This window comes from Oppia nitens, unplaced genomic scaffold (genome assembly GCF_028296485.1).
Source record: "Oppia nitens isolate AA-2021 unplaced genomic scaffold, nextdenovo-longstitch-racon4-pilon3 scaffold5_pilon_pilon_pilon, whole genome shotgun sequence".
Taxonomy (NCBI): domain Eukaryota; kingdom Metazoa; phylum Arthropoda; class Arachnida; order Sarcoptiformes; family Oppiidae; genus Oppia; species Oppia nitens.
In genome coordinates, this window is record NW_026533243.1 from 5,789,093 (window position 1) to 5,806,734 (window position 17,642).

Below are 17,642 nucleotides of genomic sequence, written 5' to 3' on the forward strand. Positions count from 1 at the left end.
ATTTAATTATTATATTTTAATTTAATAATTATTTAAATTTGTATTTAATAAATTATTAATTGTATTAATTATTAATATGGAATATATAAAAAATTATTAATTATACAAAATTATTATAAAAAATATTAATTATAAAAATATTAATTATAAAAAATATATATATTTAATCTAAAAAAATGTAGATATTATATGACAACTATGACATTAGTTTTATTATTATTATTATTATTATTATTATTATTATTATTATTATTATTATTATTATTATTATTATTATTATTATTATTATTATTATTATTATTATTATTATTATTATTATTATTATTATTATTATTATTATTATTATTATTATTATTATTATTATTATTATTATTATTATTATTATTATTATTATTATTATTATTATTATTATTATTATTATTATTATTATTATTATTATTATTATTATTATTATTATTATTATTATTATTATTATTATTATTATTATTATTATTATTATTATTATTATTATTATTATTATTATTATTATTATTATTATTATTATTATTATTATTATTATTATTATTATTATTATTATTATTATTATTATTATTATTATTATTATTATTATTATTATTATTATTATTATTATTATTATTATTATTATTATTATTATTATTATTATTATTATTATTATTATTATTATTATTATTATTATTATTATTATTATTATTATTATTATTATTATTATTATTATTATTATTATTATTATTATTATTATTATTATTATTATTATTATTATTATTATTATTATTATTATTATTATTATTATTATTATTATTATTATTATTATTATTATTATTATTATTATTATTATTATTATTATTATTATTATTATTATTATTATTATTATTATTATTATTATTATTATTATTATTATTATTATTATTATTATTATTATTATTATTATTATTATTATTATTATTATTATTATTATTATTATTATTATTATTATTATTATTATTATTATATTATTATTATTATTATTATTATTATTATTATTATTATTATTATTATTATTATTATTATTATTATTATTATTATTATTATTATTATTATTATTATTATTATTATTATTATTATTATTATTATTATTATTATTATTATTATTATTATTATTATTATTATTATTATTATTATTATTATTATTATTATTATTATTATTATTATTATTATTATTATTATTATTATTATTATTATTATTATTATTATTATTATTATTATTATTATTATTATTATTATTATTATTATTATTATTATTATTATTATTATTATTATTAGACATTTTAATTAACTTTAATTAACTTTAAAAACTATATTATTGCACATAATTGATTGTTATTAATATTGTGTTGTATTTATCACAATATTTAGTACTATTTACAACTAATATTTATTATTTAATCACATTTGTTATCACAAATCTAAAAGTACTTAAACAACACGTGGACTTAGTTTGTTTTCAATGCCACACAATGTCATCCTATAATACAGTCAATAGTATATATGCGCGCAATATTATAGCGTCTAATGCTTAAGGGGCGGAGTTTTTACATGGCATAGTTATTATACACACTAAGTTGTATTGTTTGTATATATTAAGTATAATCTATGATATATCTATGTATTTGTGGTGCAACTCATATAGATTTGGTTTAGCACAAAGTGAGACAGTTTTAATATACCGTATATATTGTTGTAATATATATATTGTATAACATTTATAATATAATTATTGATGATTCAGTACTTAAATACAAAGTAACACAACTGTACTGTATATGTATTGATAATACATTACATAATTTATCATAATATATTAATACTATACTCTAATTAGATAATAATGTTTGACTTTATTTTGTAAACATTTTTTAGTCAATTAATTCAAAGTAAGCGCATCTCAACCATCACTGCATTCAATATTACAGTACATATTAATACAGTATTATACACATGTGTTGTCAACCAATCGGTGATAATTACATATAACAAACAAATACGTCCTAAAATAGTTGAACCCTTGAAGTCAAATATGATATGTTTAGACTTTATATACATTTGTAAATCATATATTAGTTATATCTGTGCTATAATTATACGTTAATTATTGATATGAATGAAAATATGATGTAATGTTTGTGACTAAATCGTCAATTGTATGGCAAATGTATTAAACATTGAAATCAAGTGATTGTTTGACTGTATGTCTCAAGTGTTGCATAAAGTTATGAAATATAGGTTTCAATGTTAATGTGATTGTAATGCAAATGTTTTTCAATTTGTTTGTCAATCGGTAACCGATTTGATGGACAGTCATAATAATGGCTCAAAAGAGTGAACTGAGTTTGATTGCCATTAATTTAATGAACGATGCCTTCAATAGACAACAGATATTACTGCAGACTAATGGTGATAATGAATGGTCAGTTCCCATTGCCAGCACCRGCAYCGGCATCGGTAGCCAACTGTGGCCTTCAGGTGATGTGTTGGGTTTCGTTGCGTTGACATCACTGTCGGTCAAGTTGTCTGAGTTCAGACACATGATGTCCCTTCAGATCCCATTACTGCCCAATAAATACATATTTCTGTCCAAAGAAGGGTATGTTTTGTCGTCTTTATGACAATACATGAGATAATGAAATCATAAGTTTGTAAACCTTTTAACTTATGTTTTGAAGTGTTGTTTAATATATTATATGATTTAAATGTTTGATTTAAAGCCAAGTCTATCCGTTTATAACTTGTTTTATAATAATATTTGTTTTTGTTTGTACTGTTTGTACTGTTTTTACTTTTTATTTTCTCATTTTATAATATATGTATTTACTTTTATAGTTACAAAATGTTTACTTTTTAATTGTATTAATCAAACAAAAGTATTTTTTAAATAATTTTATTTCGAAGTAAACTTAAGATAAATTTATTTGATATAAAGTACTAATTACTTAATATTAATATTAATATTAATATAGATTATTACTATATTATAATAAACAGTCATTAATTAATTGTATAACAGAGTTGTCCTATAGTTTTATTCATTGCATGTAATGGTTGTCATTGAATTAAATACTTTTTGATTGCTATGATATATGATAATTATGAATCACAGTTGTTATCATAATTATTAAGATTAAACTTTATATTAAAACAAAGTATTTATAAAAAATATATATAATATTTTATGATTAAAACCTTTTTTCATAACTTATGTATGATTTTATTATCTGCTATATATAGATGGCCGGTGTCTGCCATACAAGAAGCCAATCTGAGCTTATATTATGTAATCAATTCAGACAATTCAATGGTTATGATTCGCAGACAATTTGGTAATTATTATTAATTATTGCTATATATTGTCATAAATCACATTAAATAAGTACTAAGAACTTAAAATAAGTACAAAATAATGCAATTAATAGTCCATTGAATACATTGTATACTTACATGACCTTCAAATTGAAGGCTGCATTAAAACATCAAATACTAATATTTTATACAATACTTTATTAAACAATTTATTATTATTAGTATTAATAAACTTTTGATATACACTTTATTTAGTTAATGCAAACATTTTGGCAGATAAATGATTATTTTTTACCATTTTATTTATATTTAATTATCATTTTATTCACAATTTTTAGTTTTTAGCATTAAATAAGAAATTTTGATTGATTTTATTATTTTAATTTAACTAATTTATATTTTATTTTGACTTAATTACCGTAATTAAAAAAATAATTTTATCTACATATACAATAGTAGTATAAAATATATAATAATAAAACACAACACATCACAATGGCATTACATTACACTACATATTAATTAATTAAAAGTAAAATTTCTTTTTAAATTATATTACAAATAGTATATACAGTTTTTTAAACAATATATTATAATAATATGAAATAAAATTAACAAATGTATTGATTTAATGATCAGACAAACAGAGGTTTGGAGTTCACACACAAACGGGACAATCGCTAGGATTCATATTCGCTGAAATGGATAATACCGGACAAGAGATCAGACATTTGATTACACAAGAGTTGAGTCTTGGAGACAATTATTCATTTCATTTAATTGATCGAAACGGATGGCCCGTAACCAAGAAACAAGACATTTATGTTAAGGGATGGGATCTCATGATTAGTGGTGTCTTTAGGATATCAACGATCAAAGACACTGATAACGACATAATTACCTCAGAAGTGAATAATAATATTACTATTACTAATAATAATAATGTAGATGTGATTGATAGCAGTCCATTGAAGAAAAAGAAAAGAATTAGTGAACCACCAGTAGTTGATTTAAATAAATCATTGGTTAACTTAGATGACAGTGTGATCAGTACGTTATCTGTAGTTCCCTTTATTCATAACCAATCTGTAGAACCGGTAACACCGGCCATAGCATCTACTGCCACTGCGGCCACAATTTATCAGCCGTTAGTAACAGAAATTAAACCAATTCTTATAAGTTATGTGAGAGCCGAAGCCGAACAACACGCCCGACAACTTAAAAGTGAGTTAAAAGACTTGGGATGTAATGTATTTTTAGACGTCGATGAGATCGAAGGCGGACACGACTGGGCCGATGCTCTTAACAATGCTGTACTTAACTGTGATTTATTTGTGCCACTTATTACACCTAATTATGGTTATACCCAATGGACTAATAGAGAAGTAAAGTTGGCTGACATTAAAGGCAAGCAAATAATTCCAATAAGTTTTTTGGACAGTTGGCCGCCTGAATGTCTGGCCATACAATTTGCGTCCACACAATATATCCCATGGAAAACAATGGCTGACATTGAAAAGGCTTTTACAAAAGGAGAGGGAGAGAGGGCTAAAGATATAAGGTTTTGGGATCAGCCATATGTTAGAACAACTGCCATAATAATTTCAGAGCACATGAAGGCATCTGAGAAGGATAAACAGCTAACTACTCAAATAACTCCCGTTCCTAATAACGACTTATTAACACAAACAGACTCGAAGTTGATGCCATCTCAACATATCGCACGACCCAATTCGTTGTCAGGTTTGGCACAAAAGAGACGACCAAATATTGTCATATCATGTCATCCCCAACAACGAGAGTTTGCATCGCGTGTACGCCAAGAGCTGTCCAAATTGGGTTTCGATGTTTGGAGTTCAACAGACATGTCTATTGGCACCTATTCTTTAATGAGCGATAGAACCACACCTCCTATGGATGCCGTGACACCAATGACACCGACTCTAAACAGTCATAAATATGGAACCGATGAATGCGACCAAATGTCCGATCAAACACTTTATATCGGAAGTCAATTTTCCGAGTCATCACAAGAGTCACAATATGTATCACAAAATCATGACTCAAAAGGACAGAAAAATCGCCATAAATTAAATTTTTCGTTTGTCAGCGAACCGAATCTGTTTCCTCAGTATTCACAAGATTTGTTTGGAAGTCAGACATGTATGCTATCACCTGAAGACTTAGATAAAGCGCATAATTTTAGAGATCGGGCGGACGCGGCCTCTATTGTGATAATAGTATTGTCCAAAGCGTATTGCGATTCCAGGACGTGTAAACAACAGGCATTTTACTGTGATATCCGTAAGAAAGTGATTCCCATCCGATACGAGGACTTTCGGGCCCCGCACTGGCTCTCAAAACTTTTCGATGACGACGAGATGCTTGAAAATGACGCCAACGATTTGGATTCATTTATGTCAGAATTAAATAAAAGAACCACCAAATTGTCGGTTTCATCTAAAGACACCTTCAAGTGCGCTATGTCTGAGGCAAGAATTGATTCATTGGCCAGTTTTATTAGCAGACAATTGCCAATTCATGAAAAGAAAAAAGTTATGGTATATGTGGCCGGAAGTACTAAATTTTTTAGCCCATTATCTGAACCTATTTGTCGAGCTATTGGACAATCATTAGCAAGCATTCCTTTCTTAGTTTTGGTCACCGGTAGGTTTTAGTCATATTTACATTAATTAATTAAAACAATAATTTTACTAATTGTAAATTAATGACAAAACAGGCGGTGTCTATGGTGTCGCTGAAACCACTGGAAGGAGTTTCTGTGAGGAACGAGAACTTCTATTAAAGGAAAAGCCGGCGGCTTTGTATCACATACTTCCTCGTCATATGTCTCAGGTATTGAATGAAAATACATTTCTTTAATAAGTATTAATTTAATGTAATTATAATTAAAGGATCAATCAATGAAAGCGCGTCAGAACCCGGACGGCACTTTCCAAAACTTACCTTTCGGTCACACGTACTTCATCGGTGACTCATTCAAGGAACGGGACTCAGTAGTGGCCCGACTGTTTCACTATTGTATTATTATAGAGGGTGGACCTCGAACTGCACGAATTGCCGAAGAGTTTATGTGGAACGATAACGTAGTGATTCCCATCATTTGCACCGGTGGTGCCGCTGCCGGACAGTTTGATTTGCCGGCAAAAATACATGACGTTCCTCTCGGTGTTCATCAGGATGACTGGTCAACACTTGTTAGACGCGATGTAACGGCCGAACACATAGCAGATGCCGTAAAAAATATTATTTGCTCTTTAGTTAAATGCAGATCCAGAAAGATTAAGAAAGAAATGAAACACAACTCTCCCTTTAAAAGTACTAAAACTAAAAGCACTCGACTTAGGAATAAAACGTGAAACAAATTTATTATTAATTTTTCATATTTTGTTATCATTTTGTTTATCATTTAATTATAATAATATACACATTCCTATCATTTTTACAATTTATGCCATATTTATAATACATTTCGATATATTGTATATTTTTATTTTTAGTCAATTTATTCCTATATATTCCTATTTTTTAAAATAATGAATTACAAATTTTCTATAAAAATCATATATATATTATTAGGATTATATTACCTTTAGTTTAGGATGATTTATAAAAATACGGCAGTGTTATACAATAAAATGCAGTATTATTTTGTTATACTACGGTAATTAATATTTTGTTATTATAAATAATAGATTTATTTTAAAATCTAAATTATTTTTCATATAACATAAGTTTTGGCAACAAAGAAATTTTGCAAATTATTTTTGAAAATTATTAATAAATTACAAATTTATAATTAATAAGTTGTTAATTTAATTAAATAATTATTGTTATACAATAAAGTATAAATGATTTTACAATATTTAGTGGTAAGACAGGTAAAAATGTCTTCAATTTACATGTCTATTAATTAAAGGATAGACATCAAGATAGTTAACAATAAGTAAAATTGCTATAAAATCTCTATAAAATCTATTTACATTATTAAATAATATTACTAATCATAAAAGATTGGTAATACATATAGTAATTTTGAAAATATCATTAAAGTTATAAAAAAGATTAGGGTTTGATGTCTAATTGATATTTAATGTATAAATTACTTAACAAACACACCGGTAGTTATAATGGCTGAAAAGCTTTAAAATAAATACATATTGAGTGAATCAAAAGGATCATCTTATTTGTATCATTGCTTATAATAGACTCATTAAAATACAAATTTTAATGATAAAGAAATATAATATAAATTAATATATTATAAAAACAAAATTATCACTAAAGACAAAAGTTTAATTGCATTTATAAAATAATTAATAAAAATTAATTATTTCCATTAATTTCTCCATTAATACCATTAGAGTTTACAAAATCTTCGGCAAAATTATTATCAATGAGATATTGGCGTATATCAAGTGACATAACTGTTGAATCCCAATCATCGCCATCAATGACATTATCTCCTTTATATTTAGGAGTTTTATCAACTAATTCAATATAATATCTATCATTTGTACCATCAATTGATTTGTTTTGAAGTACTTTAGCGTAAAGTGGTTTCCATAACGCCATATGAGACAACTCTTTAAACTTATTGATGGYCTCATCGGACCAACCCGTAAGATCTGTTGGTCTRATTCCGAAAAGTGAACAATGGATGGCCTGAAATGGCAATCGTTTTAAGATTTGATCCTTTAAATCGCAAATTTCACCATATTTTATGACTGCTTCGTCTCCATAGTCTAAATAAAAGACACTAACTTTTGAGTCCTCCAATGAATAGGGAGTCTCTTCAATGGACAACACTTTAGCCCTATACCAGTGGTCATCAAATTGGTAGGGAATGGCAACTATATCCCCCACTTTTATAGACATCGACTTAAAACAAATTCTATTGTCCTCTACCTCATAGAAGTCAGTCGTCTCATCCATTAAGAGATCTAATTGTTGAGCAACAGAACCAGCAATTTGTATGTAAAAATCTTCGGGTGTTTTCACTGCCGATACAAACACTTCAATCAATTGGTTTTGATGTAATGGTTCAAGTTTTGCGACATAACTGTCCATATTGAGTGAATTATCAGTTGGTTCATCTTCGATGGCCAAAATCTTGTAATTTTTCAGTTTATTGTGTCTATTATTATGAGATCTGTTTCGAGAAAATGTTTCGTTTTCTTCAATGGCTTTATTAATCAACAGAACTGCTTCAGCGATTTCCTCTTCTGTTCCGATGATTGAAACGTTAGTCATAATTGTCTTCGAGTTTTTGTTATTTCTGTCCACTTTTATCTTCGCACCCGATCTGTCACACAGTTCTCTAATTTTCATTACAATAAATATATCATAAATGAATTCAATATTTCAAAGGATTCTTCGTGAGTAATAAATACCTAATATTATCTCCATTTCGACCAATGATAGCACCGACAGAAGAAGTGTCAACACTAAATTTTTTGGTGATTGTAAGGGATTGTTGTCTAACGATCTCATTAATAATGACYTCAGCCTTCGCAACATTTTCGGGCACTCCTTTGATAATCAAAATTTTCGTTTCTTTATCTTTCGTTTTATTATCTGATCCATTGTTGACATTATTATCATCAAACTGTATGCGTGTATTAGTATCTAATTGTAATTGTTTGATGTGATCACCTCCTCTACCGATGACTGCACCGACACATTGTTTTGGGACACGAATTGTGAGAACCGTTTGGTTATTCTGTCTGACCTTTCGGTTRTCTTTGTCTTTGACATACTGTTCCTCCTCTTCTGGTTTAAGCAACAGATACAGTGTTGCCGAAGACAGAGCAACACCTAATCCAATGCCTGCACTGAGTAACAACTTCTTACTAATTGTGTCCATCAGTGGATCAGTTGATCACATCATTGACTATTGACTGCAGACATGTGTTGTCCAATGCTTTACATATGACTCACATTATGTGTGCTTTCAATGTATTCAATGTATTCAATGTCTCACATAATCTATAGCTGCGTTCACACTAATGCTTATCCAAGTAGACTTGACTTGAACTCAAGTCAAGTTTCAAGTAACATGTGTTCACATTGCTACACTTAAGTTTATCTAATTTTATAAAAATTAATCAAATTATTGAAATTATTTTATTAATTTTGATGTTAATTATAAAAATTATACAAAAATAATTAATTTTTATTTATTAAACAATTTAAATGTAATATTTTTACTAGACAGCTAAGCAGGCATTTAAAACGTAATAATATTTATATATTATACTTAACACTGATTGGCTAAGTTTATAATTTAATGAAGTAAACTTACTTTTACTGTACTTGAGTTAAGTCAAGGTAACTCAAGTAAGTACAATGTGTGAACACCAAAACTTAAGTCAAGTCTACTTAGATTTTGTCCGTGTGAACGCAGCTTATGTGTCAAACATTGACATAAAATATCAATTTATTTATAATTATATTTCAAATTTAGTTATTTTTATAATTTTGTATATTATTAATTGGGATACAATTTAATAGTAATTTATAAAATTTAGGTAAATTTTAAATATTTAATTGAAGTTTAAAAACAAAGTGATAAACATTTTGAGGAAATGAGTTATTAATTGATCCATTTTTTAATTGTCATTAAATATCAAAAATAAATTGAAATTAAAAAGTGAAAGTTTAGTGAAAAAAATTGATTGAATGCTTCATTAGATTTGATGCAAAATATGAAAGAAAATTTAGATAAACTTGTTTTTTGTGAACTATTTTTATTTTCAAACATTTATCAGTTTTGACGGCTTTTGCTTTTAATAAAAACATTAAATGAAAAGACAATTTATTGGCAATTGTTTTTACATAACAAACATTTTTTATCGTCTAAATTGTTGTTAATCATGTTTTTTGTTGTCTTAAAAGTAATACATCGAAAACAATGCTTAACTATTTGTCTTTATCTCAATCTATATATAAAAACTATTAATAAATAATGAGAAAACCATAGCTGTGACCGAATTAACACAATTGAAACATTTAGGAGGAATGGGTGTCTACACACCTAAGTATGCATTGGTATTATCACATGTTTTCAATCGGTACCAAATCACAGGTAACGGCAATCATAGATATCTGAGACCCAGAAACACATCAGTAATGTTTCCTTTAAAATGAAAGAGAAAGTGTCTCTTATATCGGAAATAAAAAAAATAAAAATACAGCGAAATCACTGTTGGGCTGGTCTTCAATGCCGGCACTTTGCCTACTAATTGAGTTACTATTAATTTAGGTTAAGATGAATATAAATATTTTATGTCAATATAGGAGAGAAAAAAATCAGTTTTCACACAAATATTTTAATGTAATGTAAAATTTCTTTCAAATCATTTCACATATTACTTGTTGAACACCTGATAGTAGAGACGGTCATAGAAAATGCTTTTTTAGCTTTTAGTGTCACTAAAAAAGTTTATCTCATTTTTAAAAATCATTTCTGTTTCTATCTCTTTATAATAATAATAATAATAATAATTTTAATTTAATTAGTGTATTAGTGTTGAGTTGATATTATTTATTAAAAATATACAAATGATATCTTTAATCACATCAAAAGCATCCAATTTATTAAATCCCTATTTATTTGAAAATATATTTCTTAAAATAACTGTTTATTTATTGATAACATATTGTTTGTATCGTTTTTATAAATGGAAAAAGTATTGCAATATAATAGACCGTATGCCGGGACCACCTGTCCATCCATTGTTGCCGTGGATCGGACACGCAATCATTGTCCTATACTTAGACCGATACAAGTTTCAGTTCGGTACTTATGTCCGTAAGTTATGGACATTAAATTTATTTTAATTTCATTTCTATTAATACATTCAATAAGATTGATACTAATTTTGTTTTTTAGTTGTTTATCAAATGTTCAATGCCATGAATTTAATCTATTATAAAGATAAAATATGCAAAATATGGATCGGATTAAAACCTATTGTCATACTGTTCACTCCCGATGAAGTTGAGGTATTATTTTATTAAAAATTATTTTTCTAAAATTTTTATTTAAAATAAAATGTTGATATCTTAAGGTTATCTTAAGTAGTAATACGTTAACAGATAAATCAAGTGAATATAGATTTTTGACACCCTGGTTAGGTAAGTAATGTATTTTTGTGATAAATATTATTTTTTTATTAAAATATTTAATTTTAATTAATTAGGCGGAGGACTAGTGACCAGTTCTAAGATCAAATGGAAAACCCGGCGTAAGATACTGACGCCCGCCTTTCACTTCCGAATTTTGGACGATTTTGCACCAGTTATTAATGAACAGTCGACTGTCCTCATCAACAAATTGCGGACAATGATAGATAATAGCAAATGCGATGATCAACCCATAGATATTGTGCCGATAATAACGTTATGTACTTTGGATGTGATCTGTGAGACAGCGATGGGAATCAAAGTCGGATGTCAGGCAAACTCTAACCTCGAATACGTTCAGGCATTGCATGACATAAGTGGCATATTTTTGATACGTCTGATGCGGCCCTGGCTATGGCCTAACTGGGCATTCAATTGCAGCTCACATGGCAAACAGTTTAACAGGTAAGTCAATGTATTATTTATCAATTGGATGCTAATATATTTTTTTATAACATATTTTCTAAATCAAGTACTTATGAAAAGCACTTGAAATATAATAAATATTAAAAAAAAATTGTATTCTAAGATAAATTCAAATTAAATATCGATTTCCTTCTAAAAATATAAAATTAGCACAAAGTGTATATAAAATGAGCATTTTTTGAAAAATTGTTTSTTTGTTTGTTAAGTAATTTACATACTATTAATTTATTTACAAGTATTTATTTGAAAATTGGGAGAAATTTTTCAAGTGTTAAATATTTGTTATATATTTAACTAAATGCTAAAAAATAGTGTAAATTTGATAATATATATGACTCATGATTTTTACAAATTTATAGATTACATATAACATTTAATTTATTATATAAGAAATAATTAATTTATGAATTAATATAATTTTGGACTACTTTTCCTGTATCTCATTTGCAATCAATCGATTGATATAAGTTTTTTATTGATAAAATCTGTGAAAAATGCATTATAGATATGAATATTCAGTACTTAGTAAATATTCAATGAAATTGAATGAACTATATATTAGTATTTATATAATAGTAAATATATTTTTATATATCTAAATAATTATAAAAACCAAATTTGGCTATTAAGTATACTTTTAGTTGACAAAAAATATTTGGATATATATATTAAAATTTAACATAAATAATAATATAAAGTTATAATAATAAGAGTTATTACAAAACATTTATCTTATCTGTCTATTTGTAAAAAATAAAAAATAAAAACATTGATGTAAAAATCAGACAATTTGATAATAAATACAAAAGATTAAATTTAAACATTTATTTTTTAAAATTTAGTTTATTTAATGTAATTAAAACACTGATCTCTAGTGATTAGTTAAAAAAATTTTTTAAAAATCAGCAAAATTAATGTATTGTTAATAATAATGCTATAATTTTATAATATCTATTGCACAGTACTATATACTGTAGTAAAACTTAATTACAGTATAAGAGTTAATTAAAAAAAAATGTTTTTCTCATATTATACTTTAGTGAGTACTTAAATCTAAAATATTAATACAAATACTACTGTAAGTATTACCTGAGTAATATTGCTTATATTATATAATTGAAAGTGCAATTTGTTTGTATTAATTGGAAGATTGTAAGGTTTTATCAAAAATCTCTGAAAACCCAATTCAGACTTATGTTTTGTTAACTTTACTAATAATAATTATTATAACTTTTATATAGAAATTTTCTATTCATTGCAAGACATCTTATAAAATATCATATAATAAAAAATATATAATATATACAATATATATATTAAAAGATAGTAATAGTTGTCTGATTTAGATGTTAACAAATAAGTGCCGATGTCTTACAAATGACATACAAGTTTTATATTATACTACTGTATAATAAAACAAATATCCAATTTGTCATTTCATTCATATTAAAACACTTGTTTTCATTATGTTAAGCAATATAATACAATGTATGATACATATAGCATAGCTAACTAATCATAAAATAATTGCAACTCAATTATAAGGCACCGGTATCTTACATACTGTATATTCCCTTAACAATTGGGAACATAAAGTCTCTAAATAGATATCAGGAAAAAACAATTGGCAATATTTTTCTACTGTATTTCACTTATTTTTTCAATAACCGGAACTTTAATTGAATAAACAATAAAAATATTTGTTGATAAAAAACTAATTAATAATTTTTTGTTAACTTTTGTCTTTTTATTTTTATGACACATCATTAAAAAAAATCTCAGCACAGCTTATATTAACTAAAAGTTTTGTTTTCACATTTAATTAAGGAATTTAATGATATATTTTTTTAAATACTCAAATAACAAATTAATTTGTGAACTAAACTAAATAAATATTTACTTTAGTTGATATATATATATATATATAGTATATATTATTGTTTCTTATAATTACAAACAAATAGTTCATTAAAAAAAATGAAAGCGTTTACAATGAAAGTGATTTGTGAGAGAAAACAGGAATGGATTGAACACATCCACAGAAACGACAACAATGAGGACATACAGTCTAAGTCATTGGATGCCATCAAAGAGTCTAATTTTTTTAATGGTAAGAAAAGATTGGCTTTTCTTGATCTTCTACTTCATCAGCATTTAGTGGCAAACAATTTGACTTTAGAGGACTTGCGTGAAGAAGTCGACACATTTATGTTTGCGGTTTGTCTTTATTATTGCATTTCATTTTATTTGCTCACTAATGGACTGTCTATTTGTTTATTGTATTTATTTATTTTATTTATAAATATTATTTAATGATTACATAAGATATACAGTATATTATGTGTTGTAGACAACTTGTAGTTTGTATGATAGCATGACTTTTATAAAATAGTGTTCACATATTTTTTATGGCAAATATTTAATATTGTCTTTTAGTGAGTTAATTACAAAATAAATTATAAATACATTTAACAGTTAGATTCTGTAAATATTTATTTACAATTTATTATTTGTTGTAATTATAAATTTATTATTATTTTTCTCTAACATTTATATTACATCAAAATCTAGCACTTCTTAACCTTTTGGCCGCTAAGTGTAATGCAAATGTTGAATATTTAATGATAAATAAATAAATAATAATTTTTATATGGATTGTGCTTAATATATGTAAAGGCTTAAGTAATTTATTATTAATAAGGGCACCGGTAGTCAAGTTTTCCTAACATACTATATAAGCAATATTATAAAGGCAATTAATTTTTATAAACATAACACTGTGTACATAATGTTTAGTTAAATAAATGAATTGCAAACTAAACTAAAATTTAATAATCAGCGTAAAGCCAATACCCGACATATCCGACATATGCTTAAACCCCCCGCTATTCACACTATATTTCGATATTTTTTATATCTTATTGTTTTCTCATTACATTATTTATCGTTATATGGATTCTTAGAGATAACTCGATCAATATATTAATCTTATACTGTATATACTGTACTTGTTTTATATAAAGAAATGTTTATATTTTACAATATTTTATAAATCATCATTATTTTACTATTTTAAAATATTTTACTTCATTTATATTAACTATCTTAATAATTATAGATAATATTAAACTATTATTTTCAAAAATATATGTTATAAATATTGAATAATGATATGATATTTAATGATGTCTTACATTTTATTATTTATAAATTATTTAAATAAATTTTACAAAATAAATGGTTGTTTAGGGTCACGACACCACTGCGCAGGCCATCAGTTGGACTCTATATATGTTAGGTCTTCATCAGGATATACAGTCTAAAGTACGAGAAGAAGTGGATTCAGTAATGGACTCTCATTTAGATGACAATGACTTTAGTATTGAAGATCTTAAGCAATTGAAATACTTAGAGTGTGTCCTCAAAGAAGTACAGAGATTATATCCAACGGCGCCATTCATTGGTCGCCAACTCAGTGAAGACACTATTATAAGTTAATAATTATTAAATTATTTTAAGTAAACTTTCTAATGAAATCTACAAATATTTGTTAATTAGATGGCTATTTGATACCAAAAGGAACTTCATGTGGAATCTTTACTTATATCTTACACAGGGATCCGATTCAGTTCCCAAACCCGGAACAGTTTATACCGGAGCGCTTTCTACCAGAAAACTGTGTGGGACGTCATCCCTATTGTTATATTCCCTTTAGTGCCGGTCCTCGCAATTGTATCGGACAAAAGTTTGCATTTTTAGAGCAAAAAATTGTTGTCTCAAAAATTGTACGCAATTTTCACATTCAAACTATCGATCAAAGAGACAAACTTTTTATTGTTGGCGAAATGGTTTTGCGAACCAGAAATGGTCTCAAATTAATCATAAAACAAAGAAACAGAGATATTGTTAGAAAAACATTCACCAATAGTACTGATTATCTCTCATCAAAGTCTCTCTAATTTCAACATTAAAATTATTATTATTATTATTATTAAATATCATACACTCTTTTATTATATAATAAACAAATAAATCGACGATATAAGTACTGTATATAATATAACAGTAATAATCATAATAATCATAATAAACTAATATAAAAATAGTCTTCCATTAAATAAATACCTAATATAAATGCTTTATTATTTATTATGAAACTAAATTTTTTTAACTATAGAAATAAATTTATAAATATTAAACTTAATAATTTGTCTTTCTATATACTGATTTTTATTTAAGCATTTTTACGTCTATTACAATTTACAATTTTTATTGGTCTCATAATACAAACATCTGACTTCAATTTAATGCTCAAATAAACACAACGTTATTATTAAATACATAAAATATCTAAGGTTTAGATTCTCAGCTATAAATAGATAATTTGTTTATAATCCCTTAGGCTATTGAAAAATTTATTGAATTATCTTTTAATAAATTTACTATAAGATATAAATTAAGTTACAAATTCACTCACAATAAATTATAGCTTTTAATAAACCCTTTTACTAAATACATAAAACATCAGTTATGCTAATAATGTGTAATACTGTATTAAAATGTCGAAGTTATGTATCATAATAAACATTTTTTAAAAATTAAAAATTATTATATCGATGTAAAATCTTATTTTAAAGTGAAATTAATTTTAATTTAATTAATTATTTCATGAATTATACAGTATTATAAAATCAATATCAAAATAGGTGAAACTAATTTTTGTGAAATAGCCTATTTATCATTAAAATGGATCAAAAAATATTATTTGAATTTTTGATTTATTATGAAATATAGATTGTTTTGCATTCAGTAAATGTTTAAGAAATTTGTTTGTGAAGATCTCAAGAATTCAAAACAAGAAATTATGTTTTAGTTAAAATAGTTTAATTTCTAATTGATTTTAATATTTAATAATATATGCATAATTTTTGACTACTACTTAATTAATATAAAAAATAATATTTTATAAATTGAAAATAATAAAATATGGACTTTTATGATAAATTATTTTACAGTTGGATTCAGGCTAAAAGTATTATCAAAAATCTATTCAATGAAATTTTGACACTCATTTTATACAGAAAATAATGTTTAAAATATAAGAAATTTTCAAAAAACAATTATAACCAACATTTAATCGCTTTTTCTTTTTATATAATGATTATAGTTATATTGTATATATATATATAGCATTTACAACTAATACAGTATTAAATAATTGTATCGTATGTCTTGTTTTGTTGAATAATGAATTTTTTGTTATTATTATAGACAACTATGTGACCAATGGTCAGTACTTAAATTATTTGCTAAACATTAATAAATCATTGACAATATAAGCCAAATCTTTTAACATACAGACTGTATGATACAGTATAACAAATAAATAAATAAATAAATAAAGTATATTAAAGATTTAGCTAAAGAACAGTTAACAAAATGTTTTCACCAAATTTTATTGAGGTATTGAGGGATTAATTTTGGATCAAATGATACACAAATCGGTTTGGCTTTAATTCAAACAGAATTCAGGGCCAATGATCTAGTTTTACATTTTATCCCCAATTCCTAATTAATTCATTTGTATATAAACTTAATCAGTACTTTTTGGTCACTATAACTGAGAAAATACAATAATAATAATAATATATTAA

The 17,642-nt window shown here is 25.0% G+C and overlaps 3 protein-coding genes across 3 annotated transcripts; 2 read left to right on the forward strand and 1 right to left on the reverse strand.

Moving 5' to 3' along the window:
* Positions 1–2,161: 2,161 nt before the first annotated feature.
* On the forward strand, positions 2,162–6,828 carry LOC128961375 (uncharacterized). Its single transcript, XM_054307606.1, has 5 exons — positions 2,162–2,641; positions 3,283–3,374; positions 3,994–6,021; positions 6,095–6,210; positions 6,270–6,828. The coding sequence occupies exons 1-5, from the start codon at positions 2,364–2,366 to the stop codon at positions 6,732–6,734; spliced, it is 2,979 nt and encodes a 992-aa protein (XP_054163581.1). The 5' UTR covers positions 2,162–2,363; the 3' UTR covers positions 6,735–6,828.
* Positions 6,829–7,701: 873 nt separating this feature from the next.
* On the reverse strand, positions 7,702–9,393 carry LOC128961622 (tudor and KH domain-containing protein homolog). The gene is made up of 2 exons (XM_054307873.1): positions 8,769–9,393; positions 7,702–8,695 (listed from the first exon to the last, which is right to left on the reverse strand). Exons 1-2 carry the CDS (start codon positions 9,239–9,241, stop codon positions 7,702–7,704), a joined length of 1,467 nt encoding a protein of 488 aa, XP_054163848.1. The 5' UTR covers positions 9,242–9,393.
* A 1,887-nt stretch (positions 9,394–11,280) lies between these two features.
* LOC128961623 (cytochrome P450 4c3-like) lies at positions 11,281–15,947 on the forward strand. Its single transcript, XM_054307875.1, has 6 exons — positions 11,281–11,382; positions 11,448–11,514; positions 11,580–11,967; positions 13,953–14,205; positions 15,238–15,481; positions 15,547–15,947. The coding sequence occupies exons 1-6, from the start codon at positions 11,281–11,283 to the stop codon at positions 15,945–15,947; spliced, it is 1,455 nt and encodes a 484-aa protein (XP_054163850.1).
* Positions 15,948–17,642: the final 1,695 nt, after the last annotated feature.

Excerpts from the sequence above, each read along its gene's own strand:
- LOC128961623 (XM_054307875.1), top strand. The coding sequence starts at position 11,281 with ATGTTCAATGCCATGAATTTAATCTATTATAAAGATAAAATATGCAAA. Across the intron at positions 11,515-11,579 it reads ATTTTTGACACCCTGGTTAG|GCGGAGGACTAGTGACCAGT; the intron begins GTAAGTAATGTA and ends TTAATTAATTAG. Across the intron at positions 11,968-13,952 it reads CATGGCAAACAGTTTAACAG|TTCATTAAAAAAAATGAAAG; the intron begins GTAAGTCAATGT and ends ACAAACAAATAG.